The 25,125-nt window shown below is 32.4% G+C and overlaps 1 protein-coding gene across 1 annotated transcript in view; it reads right to left on the bottom strand.

Moving 5' to 3' along the window:
- The window catches only part of LOC128230886 (reversion-inducing cysteine-rich protein with Kazal motifs-like), a 78,547-nt gene that overhangs the window by 32,068 nt on the left and 21,354 nt on the right, over window positions 1-25,125 (bottom strand). Inside the window, exon 5 of the mRNA XM_052943316.1 lies at window positions 5,614-5,696. Within this exon, the coding sequence (XP_052799276.1) occupies window positions 5,614-5,696 (83 nt within the window). The remainder of the gene's footprint in view (window positions 1-5,613; window positions 5,697-25,125) is intronic.

The following is a 25,125-nucleotide window of genomic DNA, read 5'->3' as shown; positions in this document are numbered from 1 at the left end:
TTATTATTATTAGACCAGATTTGTTGAGCGCCCTTTTCATAAAAAAAATACGTTCAAGGGCGCTTTACAATTAAACATGTGACATATCGCAGATATGTGGAAATCACCAAAAGTGACATATTTTAACATATTAAAACAATTCAAGTGAAACTCATATGTTGTCAAAAAAAAAAAACACACACATAAAGTGTCTAAAATGCTATATGCAATAAAATAAGCATAAAAAAGTAAAATAAGAATAAGAAATCAACAACATGAAACCAAATATATATATATATACATATATATATATACATATACAGTTACTGTAGTTCTGTATCGTAAAAATAAGAAGGGATAAAAACAGCCACAGTTGTTATCTATACGTTGTAGGAAGTTTTGAAAAGTTGTGTTTTGAGAGCTCTTTTGAATGAATTAAGTGATGATTCTTTTCTGAGAGTGTCCGGGAGAGAATTCCATAGTTTTGCGGCAGCAACTTTGAAACTCCTATCACCGTAAGAGACCAGTCGACATTTTTGTGGCACAAGGGTGGTTGCTGCACTTGCTGATCTCAGGTTTCTAGTTGGCACGTAAACCTCTACTAAGTCGCTCATGTAAACCGGTGACTGACCATGCAAAGTCTTGAAAGTTTGAATGATAATTTTATATTTAATTCTATCTTGTATTTGAAGCCAGTGAAGGTCTTTAAGGATTGGTGTTATGTGTTCAAAACGGCTTGTTTTCGTAATGATACGTGCAGCTGTGTTTTGAACAATTTGCAGTTTGTTCGTTGTTGATTTCGGCACGCCATACAAGAGAGCATTGCAATAATCTAACCGTGATGTCACAAGCGAGTTTATGAGAGTCTTGGTGGCATCAGCGGTCAAATATGGCCGAATGTGACCAATCTGTCGTATCTGACCATAGCATGTTCGAGTCACCGAATTAACATGCTGGTCCATGTGCATGTTCGAATCAAGCGTAACACCAAGGTTTCGAACAGTTTTTGATGGTTTTATGCTCGTATCACCAATTTCCAGTTCTAGATTTTCAACAAGTTTGGAGTGTTTTTGACTTGAAAAAATAATTAATTCAGTTTTGTCTGCATTCAATTTTAACATGTTTGAATTCATCCATGATATGATTTCTTTTAGGCATTGTTCAACTCGCGTGATTGTGACTACCTTTGATGCTTGGTCAGTTGGTTTAAACGAAAGATAGAGTTGGGAGTCATCTGCATAAAAATGGTGGTTTAGACGATGGTTTTTACAGATAGACCCGACCGGCTTAGTGTACATCACTTTATGAACAGAAACCTCTTTTATGGGGTCTGTCTGAATGAGTAATTGCAATATAATGTATTTTTTCAGCAAGTAGAAAATGCAAAATATTAATGGGTCAATTGTTCAAAACTTTGTTTAAGTTAAAAATATTATTAACTAGATCGTTGTTTACTTTAAAATGTGAATGATTGACGATGTGCTCGTGTTTTTAAATAAAACAAGAACAGCTGAAATAGTTGTCTCAAATCTAGTTAGAAACACTGCAGATTACAAGTGCAACCATTAAATTTGCAGAGCAGTATTGATTTGAATGTTAACAACGATGATGTTACGATGGACGGGACAGAACTTTGTTAAAGTTAACAATGTTATTAACGTCATCATTGTGAACTTTCAAATCGAAATCGCTCTGTAAGTTTCACAGACACACTTATGATCTGTAGTATTCCTAACAAGAGTTGAGACAACTGTTTCGGTTGTACTTGTTTTATATAATATATGGAAACATCGTCAAATAGTTCACATTTAAAAGTTAACAACGATGTCGTTAATCTCATTTTTAACTTTAACAAAGTTCTGAACAATCAGCCCATGTTAACAACGATGATGTTAACAATATTGTTAACTGTAACACAGTTTTGAGCAATCAGCCCAATATTTCATAGTAAGACATAAGTGCTTGCTTTGCAGCATATTGTACAATTTGGCAATGGGTGATAAAACAAAAAAATGTACAAAAATCAGGTTCAATTTTTAACATTGACATTCAGGTGTCATTTTATTCACATGGAAACAGCATAATGATATTTTATGTTGGAATTAACATGCCTTTCAATGCTTTACGAATGCTGTAATCAATCTTCATATAACTGTATAACTACTCTTATAAGATATAATTTTTCTGCCAAGAATGATGAGGCAGACCATTTTTTGCTAATTTTTCAACAAGTGCAAATCGTTACCAGAATTTGGAATGTTACAATTCTGAAGCAGCTCGCCTCGTTAAAATGTCACAAGCCAAAAAAATGTTCTTAGTAATGGCAGTTTTTTTTTAACATAAGTAAACATATTATAAGCCATCGGAACAATAATAGTGCATCATTTTACACACAAAACAACATAACACACTCATATTCTTTGACTTAAATGCCAACAAATAGCTTAGTGCTCTTAGGAGTTTCCCATTCTTAACTCGTTTTAGCGCATTTTTACGAGTGGCTTTATTTATGTTTTATGACTTTTTCACTGCTCACAATTTCTGTAAAGGTGGAATATTCTTGAGCTAAGCTAGGCTTTGCAAAACTGCATTAAATGCGCTCACGTTTATGGCTAAGATACTTTGGTTTAAGAGCGGATTTGGATTCCAAATTTTAGTGTTAATTCTGATAACTGGCTGCAAGTTTCTCCAAAGTCAGAATGGGAGGGCTTGCCTGGTTTTGTTTTTTAATTAATGTTCTGGCGTATGAACCATTTCTTTAGATTTACTACACAGAGAAAAGCTGTAATTACGTAATTGCGTGTTAAAAAACCAAACCTGAAACTGTAGTTGCTTTATGTTATTACATTTTAACTGGATAATCTATTTTCCCTGAATACGAAACGAAACGTGCAATTTTTAAAGATCTATTTTATGCCTTGATTTTATGATTATGTTTGCTTGTAATGATATCTATCAATTACTTAAAAACTTTCAACTAAACAATTCGCAGGTTTTTTTATTTTTTGTTGGAGTAAGCTAAAAGTACAGCCGTGCATTCATACTTGAGGAGTAAACTTCACTAGTCAATTCCTTTAATTTTATTTTTTTTAAGAAATTCTTTTACATAAAATAAAGGTCTTAGGGCGCACGCCAGGGGCTTCCCCCCTCCCCCCCTCAAATAAAATATGCCCAAAAAGCACCATTTTGGACTAGAAATTGTAAAAAAATTCTTCGAGGTCACCAACCACCCCGTCATCCCCCCCCCCCTCCCTGCCAACACTTTTAACCAAATAGAAATCGGTTCTGAGGGAGGGACGCAAGTCAAAAGGTTACGCCCCTAAGTTATGCCCCCTCTTACATGAAATCCTGAGGCCAAGAGCCAAATACAGCAACATATGCAACTTTCTTATTATTCTTATGAAATTTTATATACATTCAACCAAGTATAATAAAAGAACACTATCCTTTGATGCATACCTGACGTATTTGAGATTAAGGATTAAAATAGAAGAACAAATTGCGTTGAACAATGACAAACTTGAAACCCACAACAAAAAATGGGAAGTACTTAAACATACAATATAATTCAACAATAAAAAGACACAATTAGCCATACAAAGAACTCTTAGACTTAAAAAAACAACAACAACATTAATGGAATCTAATACAGGGGACACCGATCGTATAAACATCATACGATCGGGTGTGTATGAAATGTGTATGTGTGCGTGCGTGTGTGCGCGTGTGGGAGCGAGTGTTTGTGCGTGTGCATGTGTGAGAGCATTATTGTTTCTGAATATATGTATTTCCTATCAACATACATAGATATGTTGTATATGTTGAGAATTTAAAACTGTACTGATATATGTATCTATGTAAAAAATAAATGAGAAAAAAAAAGAGCCCTGGGGCCGTATTCAATAAGTAACTTAGATTGAACTTAAAATTGATATAAGAAACGAAGTGTTTTGATTGGCCTGTATCACCAATAGGCTGAATGGCATCACTGAGGCATGTTTAAGGATAAGGATAAGATTGAATACTTGCCCAGGTGGGGCTCATACTCATAACCTAATGGATGAGAAACAGACACCTCCATATTGCATTACCACTAGACCACTCTAACCCGCCTCATTCGTCTTAACAATGATTAACACAGAAAACACCTGTCTTTAAAGTGCTTAATTATGACTAAGCTGAAATATTTCCATGTTTCACTTTATCTGCATTGGCCGTTTAGACATTTAGACCGGTAAATATAATGTGTATTTTTAAACATGTTAAAATATAACATTGAAACAAGAACAAATATTGCAAAACCATTGCAAAACCATGACAATTTTATTTAAGCCCAGGAATGCATAGACCCCATATTTTTTGCTCCGAAAACTCTCAGAAATATTTCATTCCTCATACATATTGATAAATATTGATAAACACACTTGATTCCTAAAGAACAAACCCCATAAATTTTATCCAAAAACTCATAAATCTTTAAAACCCAAGATTTTTTTCATATGATTTTTGTGTATTTTCTGGGAAAGAGATGCTATTTTATGCCTCACTCCATTTTATTGTATAGCTGTATTATTTAATCAAGGAGCATCTCTCTTATCCTGGTTGGAATCCAACTCTGCATGATTTCTGTGACCCTGGTACATTAATAGCTAGAATTTATTGGGATGTTACGTAAAAGTAAGATGACATGAAGTAAAATCTTAATGATTAAAAATGGGCAGAGTGATTGTTTCCGAATCATGAAGGGTTACCTTACCACAACCTTCACATAAATAAAGCGTACCTTTACAGATGTTTCTAATAATAAAGTGTACCTTCCCACAAGCTTCACATTAATAAAGCATACCTTTACAGAAGTTTCAATACTAAAGTATACCTAAATCCCACGAGCTTCACATAAATAAAGCATACCTTTACAGATGTTCCCAATAATAAAGTGTACCTAAATCCCACGAGCTTCACATTAATAAAGCGTACCTTTACAGATGTTTCCAATAATAAAGCGTACCTAAATCCCACGAGCTTCACATTAATAAAGCGTACCTTTACAGATGTTCCCAATAATAAAGTGTACCTAAAACCCACGAGCTTCACATTAATAAAGCGTACCTTTACAGATGTTCCAAATAATAAAGTGTACCTAAAACCCACAAGCTTCACATTAATAAAGCGTACCTTTACAGATGTTCCAAATAATAAAGTGTACCTAAATCCCACGAGCTTCACATTAATAAAGCGTACCTTTACAGATGTTCCCAATAATAAAGTGTACCTAAAACCCACAAGCTTCACATTAATAAAGCGTACCTTTACAGTTGTTCCAAATAATAAAGTGTACCTAAATCCCACGAGCTTCACATTAATAAAGCGTACCTTTACAGATGTTCCCAATAATAAAGTGTACCTAAAACCCACGAGCTTCACATTAATAAAGCGTACCTTTACAGATGTTCCAAATAATAAAGGGTACCTAAAACCCACAAGCTTCACATTAATAAAGCGTACCTTTACAGATGTTTCCCATTAATAAAATGTTCCTTCCCACAAGCTTTAAAAAGAATAAAGGATACCTTTACAGACTTTTACCAATAATAAAGTTTACGTTCCCACAAGGTTCAAACTAAGAAAGTGTACCTTTACACAAGATTCCCGGCACGCTTTCGTCTTGGTAAGATTACAGCATGGACGTCCAGAAAACGCTCCCATGTCCAGTATGGCTGAAATGAGACAAAAAACGGGGATAGAATGCATGGCAATATTCGAAATATAGTGAAAGATATCTCTGACAATTGCACAAAATGGTATGTTGCCTGTTTGACTGTGTGTCTAAAGTTGTTGGTCCATTAGGATGTTTGTTTAAGTTATTTTCAGTGTTCAGCCATGTGCTATTCTTTTTTTCTTTTGTCAGCAGTATTATATCACTGGCTAGCTGATATTAACGCAAAAATTGACAAAAAAATCAGGTAAAAACTATCAATCTGTGCAGCTTCAATGCTAGGAGTTACGAAAAAGGCCAAACTATATAATCCACCACAGAAAATGATGGTAGGGTGGGCCAAAACTTATATTTTTGAACTAGTGGCCTAAGCTATCATCTTTTGTCTTCAAATAAAGCAATCTCTCTGCCAGTGTTTTTTGTGTTTGATATTATTATCTCAGACAAGATATCACCCATATACTATCAGTATGTGTAAAATAATTATCACAAAAAAAATAGTTGATGTGTATAAAAATTGTGTATAAAAATGTGTCTGGTTGTCTTGTCTAGTGCCGTATCTGTTCCTTATATTTCGATAAAAACCTACATTTATGTTTTAATGAGATTGCCTATTGGCCTCCAATAAGCACCCTCACCATGTTTCATTGTTATAGAATGGTTGTTGGAGCAAAAATGAATTGGAATATTGAGTAAATAATTGCGCATTAATTTTTGGTGTCAAAAAACATTTATTGTGAATTTGATTGAGTAAAATTTAATATCCTTTTTTTTTATCAAATTTAATGGGCCAGAGACTTAAGTTGAAAATGCTGTCTAACCTAAAGTCACTTTGTGCAAGGTTTCGCTCAGGGCGCCCTTTTTAATCGTTAAGATTTTACACCATGTGTTCTTTATAACTATAAAATACTTTTTTTCTACAAATCTAAACATGATTTTTATAATGCATTATCATGGGTCAGTCATTTTTTCTACCTCTGGAAATGATCAATTTCTAAGGCAGCTAAAATCTATGGATGAAAGTGTGATTATAATATTTTAGCATGCGATTTCTTTTTTTTTTATTAAATATAATACCTAACTGCGATATGAACAAAAAAAACAAGTCATGCTCCTGTCACTAAATACAGGTTTGACGTTTGTAAAACACTTCGCATCATCTTAAACAGACATTAAGAACACCAAAATAAATAAAACCTGCTGGGATTTCAACATTCATCGCAATTAAACATTTCAAAAACAGCGAATATTATATCACTTAACACTGGCGCTTTGTAAAACAAGTATTATAAACTGTATGACAATGTTTTATAACTTGACAGGTTTATGATCAAAACCTGAATGAAATTTCACTTCAGAATCATGTACATTACACCTTCAAGATATGGCTCAACATTAATAAATAGCCAAGACTTATCACTATAATTTTATTATTAATATTCATGTTTATGTATGTATATATTAACTGACAAACAAACTGAATGAAAACCGTAATAATAAGATATATATTTATTCAGATTGAACTTAAGATATAAGGTTATGTGGCATTCATCAAAGCCAGAGTTATGGGCCTTGCAATATAAACTAAATATCTCAATCGGCTTTTTGAGTTATGGCCAAGGTTTAAGCTTATGCACAACGCATATGCTGATGCTTCAAACAACGTTGAAACCGAGACTATGATCTACCCTCGCTGACAAAAATGACACCATATCCTTGACACTTGATGATGACAATTCCACAAAGGTTTTGACAATTGCCGAAGACAGTTACACAAGAGCTTTGACACTTGCCGATAACAATGAAACCAAGGCTTTGACACTTGCCGATGATAATTACACAAGAGCTTTGACACTTGCCGATAACAATGAAACCAAGGCTTTGACACTTGCCGATGACAATTACACAAGAGTTTTGACACTTGCCGATAACAATGAAACCAAAGGCTTTGCCACTTGCCGTAAACAATTTCACCAAGGCTATGACACTTGCTGATAACAATAAAACCAAAGCTATGACACTTGCCGATGACAATTTCACCAAAACTTTGACACTTGCCGATGACAATTTCACCAAAGCTTTGATGCTTGCCGATGACAATTTCACCAAAGCTTTGACACTTGCCAATGACAATTTCACCAAAGCTATGACACTTGCCGATGACAATTTCACCAAAGTGTTGATACTTGCCGATTAATAATTTCACCAAAGCTATGACACTTGCCGATGACAATTTCACCAAAGCTTTGGCACTTACCAATAACAATGAAACCAAGGCTTTGAATATTAACTTGCTGATTACAATACCTCCGAAAACAGACTAGCTCAAAATAAGTCTGCGTGAACATAGAGATGTTGCTTAACAACATTTGGCTGGTAAGTTTAAGGCATCATACAATAAATGTGATGGAATTACTGAAGGATTTATTAAATGCATTCCCAAGAAAAGTCCTTAGGCATCCATGTCTTTACGGTTAAAATGGTTTTAGAGAGACATTATATTATAAAACCAACCATTCTACTTAATGGTACAAATAATTGTGTTTATCAAAGTTCAAAGAACAATATTGTCATACTTTATGACAAAATTATTTTAACATCTTTAGCAGACATATTAAAAACAGAAGATGAAAGAAAATATTAATGGTATTTTAGAGTAAAGGAAACATTTCACAATGTCCAATATTATAAGATGTCACAAGCACACTGACAATTAAGCCGGAGTTCAGCCAGAAGCTGATAGCAATATAACAAACCTTTGATAAAAAAAACAATTACAAAGAAATTATTTTTCTTCAAGGGAAACCAAAACATTGTGTCTTTCGTAATCAGGACAGCCTCATTGCAAACATCGTCAGCAATCTCGGTACTTAGTTTCGTTGTACTTCATAGATACCATGGGACAACTGACTGACAAAATCTCCTTTAAATGAAAATGCATGAGGCAGGGGAGACAACTCTTTTTCCAATTAATAAACCTCTTACAATCAAATATTCTTCAATAGCCCAGAAGTGCCAGTAGCCTCCATTGCCTATTCGTCTTAACTGCTGACAAATATTATTGTACTGAAAAGTCAGACCCGGTTCAATTCCGGCTTGCCCCAGAATATTTTTCAATGGTAAAGCATCTGGTTCATTGGGGAACCAATGAAACTGCCTCTTTAATTTATCATAATTTTCCGAGCCAAATCACCCATGGTACACAATGAAGCATAGTGTAGTTATATTATAGTGTATCAGTAAAATACAACGATACATTGCTAACTCTCTTATTCAAATATTTGAGGTCTTCTTAGTTCATTTACCCAGATATCATATTTGAATATAAGGTCACACTTTTCAAACACATTAATCAACAAATATATTTTATCAGGGCCTCAAAAGGCACAGTGCAACAATTATGATCATGGACAGCGACGTAGCTTCCGCTAGGCCATAAGGCCCAGTCCTGCACACCAACTTGCCTTTCCTTTAAAAACAAAGTAAATTTCGTTCAATTGATTTGTATAAACTTCTCAAAAGTCTTTATTTGTCTTCAATTTTTTAAGCCTATTTTCACTCCTGATACACATCAAAATGCACAATACCCCAGACCCCCCTACTTTTGAGCCTGCACGTCAAATTAGCTCTAGCTACACCCCTGATGGACTTACAGCACATTTAACATAGAAAACATTCAATTGAATGCAGTCCCTGTTTCTTTAGATAATTAGAAGGAAACCCTATCCCACAGAACTTTCCCTTTAAATGCTTTGACAGGATGAATGAGGGAATTGCAAACCCCCAACCCCACCCCCACCCCAGTCTCATTTTTCACTTAAAATCATTCTTAATTAAAGCATTAAGTCAATAAAGCCTTGCATTTATATTATACTTGCTGTATGCATGCAATAGGTATTCCCAAAAACATTAACAATACATCAGTTCAGATCTAGATTAAGATATACTTTTGAGTGATTTTTCTAGGTGATTAAATAACTACAAAGTGCATTGTTTTCTTGACACAAATGACACGACATTGCATAAATGGGTTATTTCAGTCCTTTTCCATTGAAACAATAGAAAAGAAATTTAAAAAATCTGACACTTTCAATTAAAAACACGCCTTGACATCTTTACTTTAAATAATGAGAAAATAATGCTGATGTTTTTTGATGCTGCATGGATGTCATTTCAATACTGTGACAAATAGATCTAAGTGTACATAGGGTAACAAAGTGCTGTTTACACATTTTATTTTAAAGCTTGATTTTGACTTAATCTGATAGCTTACAGTCACACTCAGGTATTTTCCTTGGTATCTTACCCAGCTAGTGATCTTTTGGAATATACCCTAATTTCTGGTGATTTATTTTTTTTGTTGGGGAGGGAGGGGGGGGGATTATTTGAGGTATTCCCGAGTTCTGGTGATATTTAGGAGTATACCCAGTTCTTGTGATCATTTTAGGGTATATTCGTATTCTGGTTATGGCCATCTTTTTGGACATACCCCGGTACTGGTGATATTTTGGGGTATACCCTGATAATGGCGATCTTTTTTTGGGATATCCTGGTAATTGCTATCTTTTTAGGTATACACTGGTAATGGTCATATTTTTAAGTATACCCTGGTAATGGCGATCTTTTTAGGTACTGTGAAATCATTAATGTTCGTGGGGCATTAATGTTCGTGGTTTTCGTGGGTAGGGCGATCCATGAATTTAAGATCCCACGAAATATAGACCCTTTATTCACTTTTTCAACTGCCATGTTATGTACATACTAGTTTATACGTTACAGAAGTCGCAGTATACAGCGTTTATACCTGTCTCACTGTATATATTACTATCTTTGTTTTGTTAATATATTATATCTGCCTTTAACAAATAATAAACCAAATCAATTAAATGTGTTTTTATGAACCAAATGACAGAAGCACGTGGTTAAACGTGTGCTGTTAATGAAAATCTCCAGATTTACAAGATGTGCGTGATGAGTGTCGGTACTCGATTGTTTTATTTAATGAAATAATTAATCGATTACATTGGAGGTTACTATGCACCCAACAAAGTACAAAACCACGCGTTCAATATGTTTATTAAACAAAAACGTGTGAATAAATATTGAAATGATCTTGTTTACTCAAATATACGCACCTTTTCGGTGTTCACAGTTTGCAAGATTCTGAATTGGTATTCAAATTTCCCCTATCTGTATTTATTATAAGGGTGCATCTTCTTTTATGACCTTAATTCCCAATTAAATCGATAATTGACATGGGTATATGCACTAATTGGCATCTCGTACCACTTAGCGAGTGTCATAAACCGTGTGACGTAGAAGACGGAAATCACGGGCCAGCGCGTAGAGATTATGCAGACGAATAGGACAATCGCATATTCGTTGTTTTTTTTATAAATGAAAAACCACGAATTTAAGTACCCACGAAAATGTATTTTTTCGGCAAACCACGAAATTTCATGCCAACGAATATAAATGATTTCACAGTATATCCCGGTAATGGCAATCTTTTTAGGTAAACCCTGGTTATGGCAATCTTTTTAGGTATACCCCGGTTATGGTATTCTTTTGAGAAATACCCTGGTAGTAATCTTTTTTGAATATACCCTGGTTATGGCGATTTATTTTTGGTATACCCTGGTAATGGCAATCTTTATAGGGTATACTCAAATACTGGTGACCTTTTAAAAATATAAAGTCCAAACCAACAACCTTCAGATGAGGGACAATCATACCAAACCAACAACCTTCAGATGAGGGACAATCATACCAAACCAACAACCTTCAGATGAGGGACAATCATACCAAACCAACAACCTTCAGATGAGGGACAATCATACCAAACCAACAACCTTCAGATGAGGGACAATCATACCAAACCAACAACCTTCAGATGAGGGACAATCATACCAAACCAACAACCTTCAGATGAGGGACAATCATACCAAACCAACAACCTTCAGATGAGGGACAATCATACCAAACCAACAACCTTCAGATGAGGGACAATCATACCAAACCAACAACCTTCAGATGAGGGACAATCATACCAAACCAACATTTTTTTACTGATAAATGTCTTATTTAAAACAATGACATAAACTCTACAAACATTGTTTAAAAAGTTGAATATCTTTAGGCAGTGATGACATTTATTTTGTATCTGACATCTTAAAATAAACATTACTTCTGGTGACATTTCATATCAACTGGACTTAATTTCTCATTTATTACTAGCTCAATAAATTATTTTGAAACAAATACTTCAATGATTGTATTTTACTGAAGGGCTGTCATATATAAGTTCAAAACAATTAAAATGTCTAAAGAAATGCCTACATGCAATTTCGAATCCTGTGAATTGGAAATGATGAAATGAGTAATGGGTATTTAATTAATTAATTTTCAGAACAAAACATTTTATTCAAATAAAGCTCTTACTTCTTAAAATGTTACATGAATTCCATTATTTTTTATGAGTTTAGAAATTAAGAAAAATCAAAGAGAAATATCACTGAGATTTATTTTTCTTTTATAGCTAATAGTTTTTACCGTTAAATGCAAAATATATTTACAGCACTCTTTGTGAGGCCCTGATAAAAAACATATTGCTAGACTGAATTGTTTGGAAGTTATGGGCTGTTTCCATTGTTTAATGAAAGGATATCTACATAAATCACCTATGTACTCAGTTAAATTGTTATTTCAGAATACCAGTGGAATACCGTACTACCTTCCAGTGGTAAACATAATGCAATGGTATTCCAGTGAGTGGAACACTATATAATACCAGTGGAATACCACTGCTTTTAAGTGGCAAACTTAAATGCACTGGTATTCCAGTGATATACCACATAATACCAGTGCAATACCACTACCTTCCAGTGGTAAACATAAATGCAATGGTATTCCAGTGAGTGGAACACTACATAATACCAGTGGAATACCACTGCTTTTCAGTGGCAAACTTAAATGCACTGGTATTCCAGTGATATACCACATAATACCAGTGAAATACCACTACCTTCCGGTGGTAAACATAATGCAATGGTATTCCAGTGAGTGGAATACCACATAATACCAGTGCAATACCACTACCTTCCAGTGGTAAACATAAATGCAATGGTATTCGTGTGAAATACCACATAATACCAGTGAAATACCACTACGTTGAAGCGGTAAACATAAATACACTGGTATTCCAGTGAAATACCACTGGTAACCAATAATCAATAGTGGTATGCAACTGGTAAAATGTTTTCTTAGTGGTATACCACTGTATTTCCAGTGGACAAGGTGTAGTGAAATTGGAACAAGGCAAATATCCAGTGGAATTATTTTAACCAATGGTATACCACTGGAATAAAAGTTTCCATCCAATTTTCGTTTTATTATTCATATGTGTATTTAAGACACTGAAACTCGGGCCTCAAATTTTTGCATTAGTGATATGTGACATACAGTTGATCCATGATACTCAACTATCAAGGCCAGTTCATATTTTATCCATTATGATTTTATCTATTATGTACAAATCCAAACTGTGGGTGCAAGAAATTTCTCACTCAGAGCTTTTTGGCTTTAGCTTTCAGCAATATATTTCCCAGACACAAAAGTAATCTATCGCTGAAACTCTCCCCAAGCATTTTAGACAGAATCTGCATGTAATGCAACACTAATGATTTCACGCTGGGCGGTGATGACAGCAACTTATATACAGAGAGACTGCTGCCGTTGTTTCTGCCTATGTGTTCCAATACACTAATCATAATTGTTATTTCTTTCAAACTGCGATTTTGGAATTGTTTTTGGAATATTTTGGCATAAATAAAGTATGATGCTGTTTTGTCTTATTTCTTCCTCAGCAATGCTACTTGCCAAATCAGACAACCTATTATATCTTGGATATTTCTCTCCTTATATACCTTGGCAATAAGCCACAGCACTAAATGTTTGTAGCAACAACTCATTGTTTGTCTCAGGTTCTCTGTCTAAGTATTTTTTCTTAGGTTCTTGTCTAAGGTCCTTTGTCTAAGGTCCTTTGTCTAAGTCTAAGGTCCTTTGTCTAAGTCTAAGGTCCTTTGTCTAAGTCTCAGGTCCTTTGTCTAAGTCTAAGGTCCTTAGTCTAAGTCTCAGGTCCTTTGTCTAAGTCTAAGGTCCTTTGTCTAAGGTCCTTTGTCTAAGTCTAAAGTACTTTGTCTAAGATTCATTGACTGAGTTTTTTGTCTCAAGTTCTTTGTTTAATGTTCTTTGTCTAAGATTCTTCGTCTAAGCCTATTTGAATCTTTGTCTAAGGTTCTTTGTCTAAGGTTCTTTATCTCTTAAGGTTGTTTAACTTAATGTTGGTCTTGTGTAAGCTTCTTAGTCTAAGTCTAAGGTTCTTTGTCCAAGTCTAAGGTTCTTTGCCTAAAGTTCTTTGTCTAAGTCTAAGGTTCTTTGTCTAAGGTTCTTTGTCTAAGTCTATTTGAATCTTTGTCTAAGGTTTTTTTTATCTAAGGTTCTTTATCTTAGGTTGTTTAACTTAAGGTATGTCTAAGTGTAAGGTACTTTGTCTAAGTCTAAGGTTCTTTGCCTAAAGTTCTTTGTCTAAGTCTAAGGTTTTAGTATAGGTCTAAGGTACTTTGTCATTAGGCTAAGGTTTTTGTCTAAGGTTTAGAAGTGATAAGATTGGATTATCTTACCGTGGGCTATTATAAAAATTACAAATTAAAGAACCAAATTAGTCATTTGTATAAATTAATGTCATTTGCTGTTGTTACCCTTTTTTTAATAAAAGGCATCTTTTGTTTGAATATCTAAAAAAATCTCTATTGAAGTTAGGTAGCTTAAAGAGTTCATGAACTGCATTAAATTGCAAAAAATCATGTTTTCTTTCAATTTTTTGAACTTGATTGATTTCCACTGTGTTTTAATTGACATTAAGACAGACATTACCACGAACAATGTTAAATAATATCAAAGAATCAAAAACACATGATGAATTTAAATATCCAGATATAAAACTTTTAAATTCACTCAACCATAAAAAAACAAATGATTTTACGCAGTCTCCTAGTTTAAAACACCGCAGAATTAAATTCAACACCCTTATCCTTCGTGCTATCATTCATTTTACCCTCGTAAACATAACCGGTTGACAATTTTAATAACAATATACGTTTACACTGTTGAATTCATCTCCATACCAGCATTACCACATATTCAATTTTCAATTCTACTGCGCCACCATTAAAATACTATTATCCACCTAAAACGACCATCATGGAAAGTGAAGGATCATTAACCGAGAACATAAAATCCATGTAAAGGCTGGCTGAATGTTCATCAAGAGAATTAAATGATGTGTTAAATTATTTAAGATCTGTTTATGCAGTAAATTCAAAAAAAAAAACACTACTTTTTTTAAATTGGGATGTTAAGTCAATTGCTGCTGAGGACATTTTTTAGGACCACCTACTCAACCTATAAACACTTTGCAAACTTATGTGGAAATCAACGATACACTTTTATGCTTCCTTTTTTTATAACACAAAGAAAATGTTTTACATATTCTCATGTAATAAAAGTTGATATTCTTGATATTTTTTAGGCCGATTGTTCAGAACTTTGTTTAAGTTAACAATGTAGTTGACAGCTTCGCTGTTTATTTTAAAACATGAAATATTTGATAATTTGCTCACATATCTAAATAATAACGAGAACAGCTGAAACAGCCATTTCAAATTTTGTTAGAAATACAGCAGATAAAAGGTGTATCCATTAAAATTCCAGAAGAAAGCTAGCAAGGATCTAAAAGTCAACAATGATAACATTAACAACGTTGTTCATTTTTACTACATACAGGTATATTTAAACAATCGGCCTAATTTTATACATATTCTCATGTAACTGATTTTGATACTTAATTGTTTTTCATATCCTCATGTAACAGATTTTGATACTTATTGTTTTACATGTCCTCATGTAACTGATTTTGATACTTATTGTTTTACATGTCCTCATGTAACAGATTTTGATACTTATTGTTTTACATGTCCTCATGTAACAGATTTTGATACTTATTGTTTTACATGTCCTCATGTAACAGATTTTGATACTTATTGTTTTACATGTCCTCATGTAACAGATTTTGATACTTATTGTTTTTCATATCCTCATGTAACAGATTTTGATACTTATTGTTTTACATGTCCTCATGTAACAGATTTTGATACTTATTGTTTTACATATCCTCATGTAACAGATTTTGATACTTATTGTTTTACATGTCCTCATGTAACAGATTTTGATACTTATTGTTTTACATGTCCTCATGTAACAGATTTTGATACTTATTGTTTTACATGTCCTCATGTAACAGATTTTGATACTTATTGTTTTACATATCCTCATGTAACAGATTTTGATACTTATTGTTTTACATATCCTCATGTAACAGATTTTGATACTTATTGTTTTACATATCCTCATGTAACAGATTTTGATACTTATTGTTTTACATATCCTCATGTAACAGATTTTGATACTTATTGTTTTACATGTCCTCATGTAACAGATTTTGATACTTATTGTTTTACATGTCCTCATGTAACAGATTTTGATACTTATTGTTTTACATGTCCTCATGTAACAGATTTTGATACTTATTGTTTTACATGTCCTCATGTAACAGATTTTGATACTTATTGTTTTTCATATCCTCATGTAACAGATTTTGATACTTATTGTTTTACATGTCCTCATGTAACAGATTTTGATACTTATTGTTTTACATGTCCTCATGTAACAGATTTTGATACTTATTGTTTTACATATCCTCATGTAACAGATTTTGATACTTATTGTTTTACATGTCCTCATGTAACAGATTTTGATACTTATTGTTTTACATGTCCTCATGTAACAGATTTTGATACTTATTGTTTTACATGTCCTCATGTAACAGATTTTGATACTTATTGTTTTACATGTCCTCATGTAACAGATTTTGATACTTATTGTTTTTCATATCCTCATGTAACAGATTTTGATACTTATTGTTTTACATGTCCTCATGTAACAGATTTTGATACTTATTGTTTTTCATATCCTCATGTAACAGATTTTGATACTTATTGTTTTACATATCCTCATGTAACAGATTTTGATACTTATTGTTTTACATATCCTCATGTAACAGATTTTGATACTTATTGTTTTACATATCCTCATGTAACAGATTTTGATACTTATTGTTTTACATGTCCTCATGTAACAGATTTTGATACTTATTGTTTTACATGTCCTCATGTAACAGATTTTGATACTTATTGTTTTACATGTCCTCATGTAACAGATTTTGATACTTATTGTTTTACATGTCCTCATGTAACAGATTTTGATACTTATTGTTTTTCATGTCCTCATGTAACAGATTTTGATACTTATTGTTTTTCATATCCTCATGTAACAGATTTTGATACTTATTGTTTTTCATGTCCTCATGTAACAGATTTTGATACTTATTGTTTTACATATCCTCATGTAACAGATTTTGATACTTATTGTTTTACATGTCCTCATGTAACAGATTTTGATACTTATTGTTTTACATGTCCTCATGTAACAGATTTTGATACTTATTGTTTTACATGTCCTCATGTAACAGATTTTGATACTTATTGTTTTACATGTCCTCATGTAACAGATTTTGATACTTATTGTTTTACATATCCTCATGTAACAGATTTTGATACTTAATTGTTTTTCATATCCTCATGTAACAGATTTTGATACTTATTGTTTTTCATGTCCTCATGTAACAGATTTTGATACTTATTGTTTTTCATGTCCTCATGTAACAGATTTTGATACTTATTGTTTTACATATCCTCATGTAACAGATTTTGATACTTATTGTTTTACATGTCCTCATGTAACAGATTTTGATACTTATTGTTTTACATATCCTCATGTAACAGATTTTGATACTTATTGTTTTACATATCCTCATGTAACAGATTTTGATACTTATTGTTTTACATATTCTCATGTAACAGATTTTGATACTTATTGTTTTACATATCCTCATGTAACAGATTTTGATACTTATTGTTTTACATATCCTCATGTAACAGATTTTGATACTTATTGTTTTACATATCCTCATGTAACAGATTTTGATACTTATTGTTTTACATGTCCTCATGTAACAGATTTTGATACTTATTGTTTTACATATCCTCATGTAACAGATTTTGATACTTATTGTTTTACATATCCTCATGTAACAGATTTTGATACTTATTGTTTTACATATCCTCATGTAACAGATTTTGATACTTATTGTTTTACATATCCTCATGTAACAGATTTTGATACTTATTGTTTTACATATCCTCATGTAACAGATTTTGATACTTATTGTTTTACATATCCTCATGTAACAGATTTTGATACTTATTGTTTTACATATCCTCATGTAACAGATTTTGATACTTATTGTTTTACATATTCTCATGTAACAGATTTTGATACTTATTGTTTTACATATCCTCATGTAACAGATTTTGATACTTATTGTTTTACATATCCTCATGTAACAGATTTTGATACTTAATTGTTTTACATGTCCTCATGTAACAGATTTTGATACTTATTGTTTTACATATCCTCATGTAACAGATTTTGATACTTATTGTTTTACATGTCCTCATGTAACTGATTTTGATACTTATTGTTTTACATATCCTCATGTAACAGATTTTGATACTTATTGTTTTACATGTCCTCATGTAACAGATTTTGATACTTATTGTTTTACATATCCTCATGTAACAGATTTTGATACTTATTGTTTTACATATCCTCATGTAACAGATTTTGATACTTAATTGTTTTACATGTCCTCATGTAACAGATTTTGATACTTATTGTTTAACATATCCTCATGTAACAGATTTTGATACTTATTGTTTTACATATCCTCATGTAACAGATTTTGATACTTATTGTTTTACATATCCTCATGTAACAGATTTTGATACTTAATTGTTTTACATGTCCTCATGTAACAGATTTTGATACTTATTGTTTTACATATCCTCATGTAACAGATTTTGATACTTATTGTTTTACATGTCCTCATGTAACTGATTTTGATACTTATTGTTTTACATATCCTCATGTAACAGATTTTGATACTTATTGTTTTACATGTCCTCATGTAACAGATTTTGATACTTATTGTTTTACATATCCTCATGTAACAGATTTTGATACTTATTGTTTTACATGTCCTCATGTAACAGATTTTGATACTTATTGTTTTACATGTCCTCATGTAACAGATTTTGATACTTATTGTTTTACATATCCTCATGTAACAGATTTTGATACTTATTGTTTTACATATCCTCATGTAACAGATTTTGATACTTATTGTTTTACATATCCTCATGTAACAGATTTTGATACTTATTGTTTTACATGTCCTCATGTAACAGATTTTGATACTTAATTGTTTTACATATCCTCATGTAACAGATTTTGATACTTATTATTTAACATATCCTCATGTAACAGATTTTTGTATTCTTTGATACTTATTGTTTTACATATCCTCATGTAACAGATTTTTGAATTCTTTGATACTTATTGATTAACATATCCTCATGTAACAGATTTTTGTATTCTTTGATACTTATTATTTAACATATCCTCATGTAACAGATTTTTGTATTCTTTGTTACTGATTGTTTTACATATCCTCAATTGTAACAGATTTTCACATTATTTGATACTGATTGTTTTACATATCCTCATGTTATGTTGATACAATATTAGGCATGCTCCATGCAATTCTAAATAAGTTGATGGCATCTGCATCATGCAGAATGATCATTACATGTAGTTTATGCCCTTAAACAGCCTATTATCAGCCATCACAGTTGATCTCATACATATTTACAACCCATATATGATTGACTCTTACATAAATGCATTATTTCAATAAATATCGAATTCAAATATTTTTTCAGATGTTTTTCTCTCTCAAAAACTGCTACAAATAGCCTATAAGTAATAGTTAATGTTTATTTTTGGTTTTCTAAACAATAAAGTCTGCAGACTTGGCGCAATCAATTTATGACTGAATAGAAATTTGGCAGATGTTTTCGTACCTAAAAGGAAATTTAGCTTGTAATATGCTTAATGGGCTTTTGGTTGTCAGAGCTCTTCTAAATGATTAGATGTGAATCTGTCAGACAACCCAAATGGTGGAGGCATTAGCCTAAACTAGCTTTAAAGGTGCACTCTCACAGATTTACTGTTTTGACAACTTTTTTTAGTTTTGTCTTGGAATAAGCTAATTTGTGCGTAAATATCTGCTAACCAATGATATAAGACAGCTGACAAAAGATCAGATCAGAGTTTTTCATATTTACGTTTGAAAACTTATCTTTTATGGCTTAAAAAAACAAACATTTAGAAAAAATGATTAAAACATCAATTTTTGAACCTATTAAAAATATGAAAACCTGACATCTGATTTTTGTCAGCAGCCTTATAATATCACTGGTTTGCATGCATTTTCGCCAAAAAATGGCTCCTTCCAAGACAAACAATAAAAAATTGTCAAAACGTTCAATCTGTGAGAGTGCAGCTTTAAGTTCAGTTACTGTCGATAAATTCTAAATAGTCGATGACTAAAAATGCTGCTGCAGTCTGACACTATAGAATTAAATGAAAGGCATTGAAAGACAATATTTGACTTCCAAAATTAATATTTTATTAACTTTTTTTGTATTCTGTATTTAAAGTTTGATTCATACAACCAATTTAAAACCTTTTACGAACAGTCTGGTCCTGTTTATTTATATTTTTTTCGTAATTCTGAATAAGGTGAGTATAGATTTTAAGTCAATAACATAACTTCCATTCAAATGTCAAGAGTCAAAGCATAATAGCTTTTAAAATGTCAAAATATGTCTTACAAATGTATAAAAGGCTTGTCAATAAATGCACAAAAGGGATTAATTATCGGGGTCTATGCAGTCCAATCAAGTTTAATTAACAGAGTTCCGATTTCCCTTCCTACGGCTTCTAATCCATTTAAATGTTCATGTTTCATGCTGGGAAAATAATATCAGAATATATTTCAAACATGCAAATAAAGTCAAAATTTCAACAGATTTATGCAACCTCATTTTTGTTCAAACTCACGCAGCCTCAAAACACCTGCAAATTTATTATCTATATAAAAAAAGCCACAAAGGCACTTTTAAATATCTTTTGGTATTTCGGGATGCCAATAGTTTCAAATTTGAATTATCTTTTTAAATATGATTACATCAAATATTCTCATGAGTCACTTTAAACAAGGGAGGCAATAATGTACTATTTTACGCCTCCAATATGAATGACACAACGCCATTGGTCCAGGACTGGTCATGTGTTGACCCCATATCGTTCCATATTTGGTCATTGAAATATATTTTACCAAAATGACTTCATTTCCAATGAAATGAAAGGTTTCCAATAAATTAATCGACGTAAACAGGTTTTCAACGTGATATATACATTACAAGGTTATAAAGTATGTGACTCGATATGGGGTATACACTCTGGCCGCAGCAAACCATATTCGGAAGAGAGCAAAAGGTTACCTAATTGCCCCATATAATCAATATATTAGGTCACCTACTAACAGACCCCATAACTTATAATATTAAAAAAAAACAATCATCACAATTGTCATATTAGGTTCTCTGTGTTCAAAAATATACTTTTTGTAATTTTGTAACATGTTTATGGCACTTATAATAATATTTATTAAACAAATATTCTAAACCAGTGCTAAAAAAATAATGTACCATATGGTAACTTAATGTAACAATCCTACAATTCCTACTATATAAGAAGTGTCAAATGTTGACCAGTCAGTACCAGCGCAACACTGAATCACATCACTAAATTTCCCATACAAGGTAAGTTGTTTTTACCATCTATAACGAATGCAATACATGATACATTGAATCATGTCCACCCAAAAACTGAACTAAATTAACAACATTTAGATCTTTTCTTAAATTATGTGTGAACATTGCCTTGACAATGATAAATTTTAAATGCTTTTCTGTTAAGCATGAAATGTGGTAAAAAAATAGACATTTTCCCTAAAAAATCTTGACACATTCCTTACAATATTCTTTTCAATTGTTACTACGCAAAAGGCATTGAAAATATTCATCGCTTAGAAAAGCTGTAGTAGTAGTAAATTATATCAAAGGGAGATAAAAAAAAAAAAGTTGCAACATTTCAATGACATAAGATATGTATTTATATCACAATTTTTGGGGTAAATCAGCACGTTCATTATACATTTTTTGCTGCTCTTTGGATGATACTTGATCAAAAACAATGCAGGTGTAATGGAAAAAAGACTGGGTCACAAGCAGCCCTACTTTTTTACAAAGTCACAGTAGGAGAGATGCTGTTAAAAAGGACGAAACCAGTCAGCCGAAATGTTACCAGATCCGGGGCAATTATTTATTGTTTGATAATATAAAGTTTCACCAAACAGCCTATTGTATGCCAAGTTTGCACAATCGTTGACAAGATGGTAGTTAAATACATCTTTACCAAGAGATTGATGATGTCTATACAACTAACTGCCATTTTCAACAAAAAATGTAAGCCGTTTTTTTAAAATTGTTAATCATGTTTATATTACAATGACGCACAGCCTAACCATTTTTTCTCACTCTTTAAAAGGCAGTGTGTGAAAATCTAAAATATTTATAGTGCATAGCCATGTTCAATTTTTTGGAGTATTTTTTGTTACCAATATTCCTGCTAAGCTATATAAATTTTAACATGTCATAGCAATAGTTTTTAGAATAACAGAATTTGCAGTGTATTTATGAGATGGAGCAATGCGGCGGACCGTTATTAAATATGTTACAACCAGGGCAAATTTTTACTTTAACAGTACATCTTTTTTTTTTTAATATTTCAACCATTCTATGAGGGCTTTCTTGAAAATCAACTTTATTAACAAACTATATTTGAAGACATAAGTCTTTGATAATTGACCTACGGTGCAGCAGGCATTGGAATTAGTCTTTTGGATGAACAAGCCTGAATTCTTTTACTAATGCCTGGCATCAAATTTTAAACAAGCCCCACTATTCAAAGCTGCCTTCTCACAGATTGTCTTGGAATGAACCAATCTTTGCGTAAATATCTGTAAACCTGTGATATATTAGACTGGTGACAAAATATCAGATTGCAATTTTTAATATTTACCTTTCAAAATTGAAGTTTTTTTTATAAAAGAGTTACTAACGTTTTTCGGCATAAAACATCACCTTTTTTAATGTAAAAATGAAAAACTGCGAACTCATCCTTTGTCAGCATGCAGTCTTATATTACTGGTTCTCAGACATTTAGCAAAAATTGGCTCATTCTAATAGAAAAATGTTGTCAAAACGGTCAATCTGTGAGAGTGCAGCTTTAAGTAAGCCTCATGACAGCATTTTAGCAGTGCCTGGTTTGATGGTTTCCGCTAATTTCGACCACTGGTGCGCCTCAAACATTACTCGCTTCAATTACAATATGACTAATTAACAGAAGCAGGAGCTATTTATTATATCTTGCATGTTGTATCACCACTCAAAACAGAATGAAAAGAACAACTGCATTTCTTCGCCGTCTGCAGAATGGGAAATAATTAAAAATGGCATCCGTGAAACAGTCGCATTAAAAATGCAAACCAGACAATGCAGATTGTGCAAGGAAATGCATACCTAATGTCAGCCATTAATCCATACTGCCAAGAAGCCAGGCTTTGTAGTTTACATTTACAATTTTTCTGGGTTTATAATTAATTATATGAGGTCGTATTTTCAACATAAGAATGCAGAAAAACATTATTATTTATAATATACACTTTTTAGAGGCTGATTAAATATTAAAGTAATTTTCTAATTTTAGAATGCAAAAACACATAGAAACAATTATCAAACATTTTATGGAGCTAAATTAAATAGGGTAAATCCTCCATTGTCATTGGCCCACAAATATGCGCTAACACCAACATATTGTAAGTGTTAACATTCATTTGTCCGTTATTAATCAAAGATAAACAAAAATCTCTTTCTGCTAAAAATAGGCAGGAGACGAAAATTCACTTTGTTGCTCTTAAGACTTCAGATTTTTTTTTTTCTCTCTGGAAAATGCTACGAAAATAACCCGGCAAAAAACAAAACATGAGTTACTGTACGTGTGAGTGCAAAAAACCTACAAAACATTACTTGAAGAAAACACAATAGGGCTTTTACTGCCTTGGGACTATTAAAAAAAATGTGAGCTGTACCTAGGCAAATATTTTCCCTGACATATATACTTCCGAGAATAATACAGGCTGTAATAAATCACTCACTACCTGACACAAGTATTTCTTAGACACTTTACTGCCAGTGGTCTTGTTAGCAGGCATGCATGTTCCTGCAAGGCCAGAACAAAAATAACACCACAGATTTTAAATAGTTTAAGATGAGAAAATAAAATCATGCATTCAAAAAAAGGGGGGAATTAAGTAGCCATTATGGTGTGGTGTGGTGGAATTCAATATGCAAATGAAGTCAATCTTTTTGTAATACATTGCTGACTCCATTCACTGTGTTGTCCGTTATCAAGCAATCCGATTAGCTACATCATTCTTAGATCCATTTAAGTCCAGATTGTATTGTAACAAATTCAGGGGTGCACAGCTTAAGCTGTTTTTGGGGAGTGCTCTAAAGTCAAATCCTATGCAATGGTAAGTTCATGGAAGAGTGTCACATATATCCCTGGTCAAGAAATTCTTCTGCCTCACTGTAAGCATTTATTCCAGTTTAGGTCTTTACGTAAAAATCTGCATGTTAAAAACCGGGTGGGCAGGGCTTAAAATTCCTCCAATTTTTTATAGGTTAACATTTTCTATTTCAAGCATACATATTTAGCAATATTTTGATTTAGTTTATTGCTTAGGTAACAAGGGCTAGCTGTTCTCTTGTACCATCATATACAGTCGAACCTCGTTATGTCGACTTTTTCGGGACCAAGTGAAAAAAGTCGAGATAACGAAAAGTCGACTCATCCGAATTACAAAAAATATCACCAATCACACGTTTGAGTTGGATTGTATGATGTTTACATCAACAATTGAACGGTCTTGTTAAATATTTTTGTCGTGAAAACAGCAAACTTATTATTGAAAAATAAAGCGAAACAAAAGAATAATTATTTGTGTCAAATTTATTTCTTTTACGTTTATGGATCACACAAAACCCATATAAAACCACAATTGCATACATTTGTACATTGTAAGATTTTATACCGGGTCCTTCTATGAATAGGTCGACCAGAGCAGTGGAACTAACATTTGACATTTTGAAGTTATTCTTTCT

The sequence above is a fragment of the Mya arenaria genome, chromosome 1 (assembly GCF_026914265.1).
Source record: "Mya arenaria isolate MELC-2E11 chromosome 1, ASM2691426v1".
In the NCBI taxonomy this organism is placed as follows: Eukaryota; Metazoa; Mollusca; class Bivalvia; order Myida; family Myidae; genus Mya; species Mya arenaria.
Note: the sequence above shows the minus strand (reverse complement) of the source record. Positions and strands in the feature narration are given on the sequence as shown.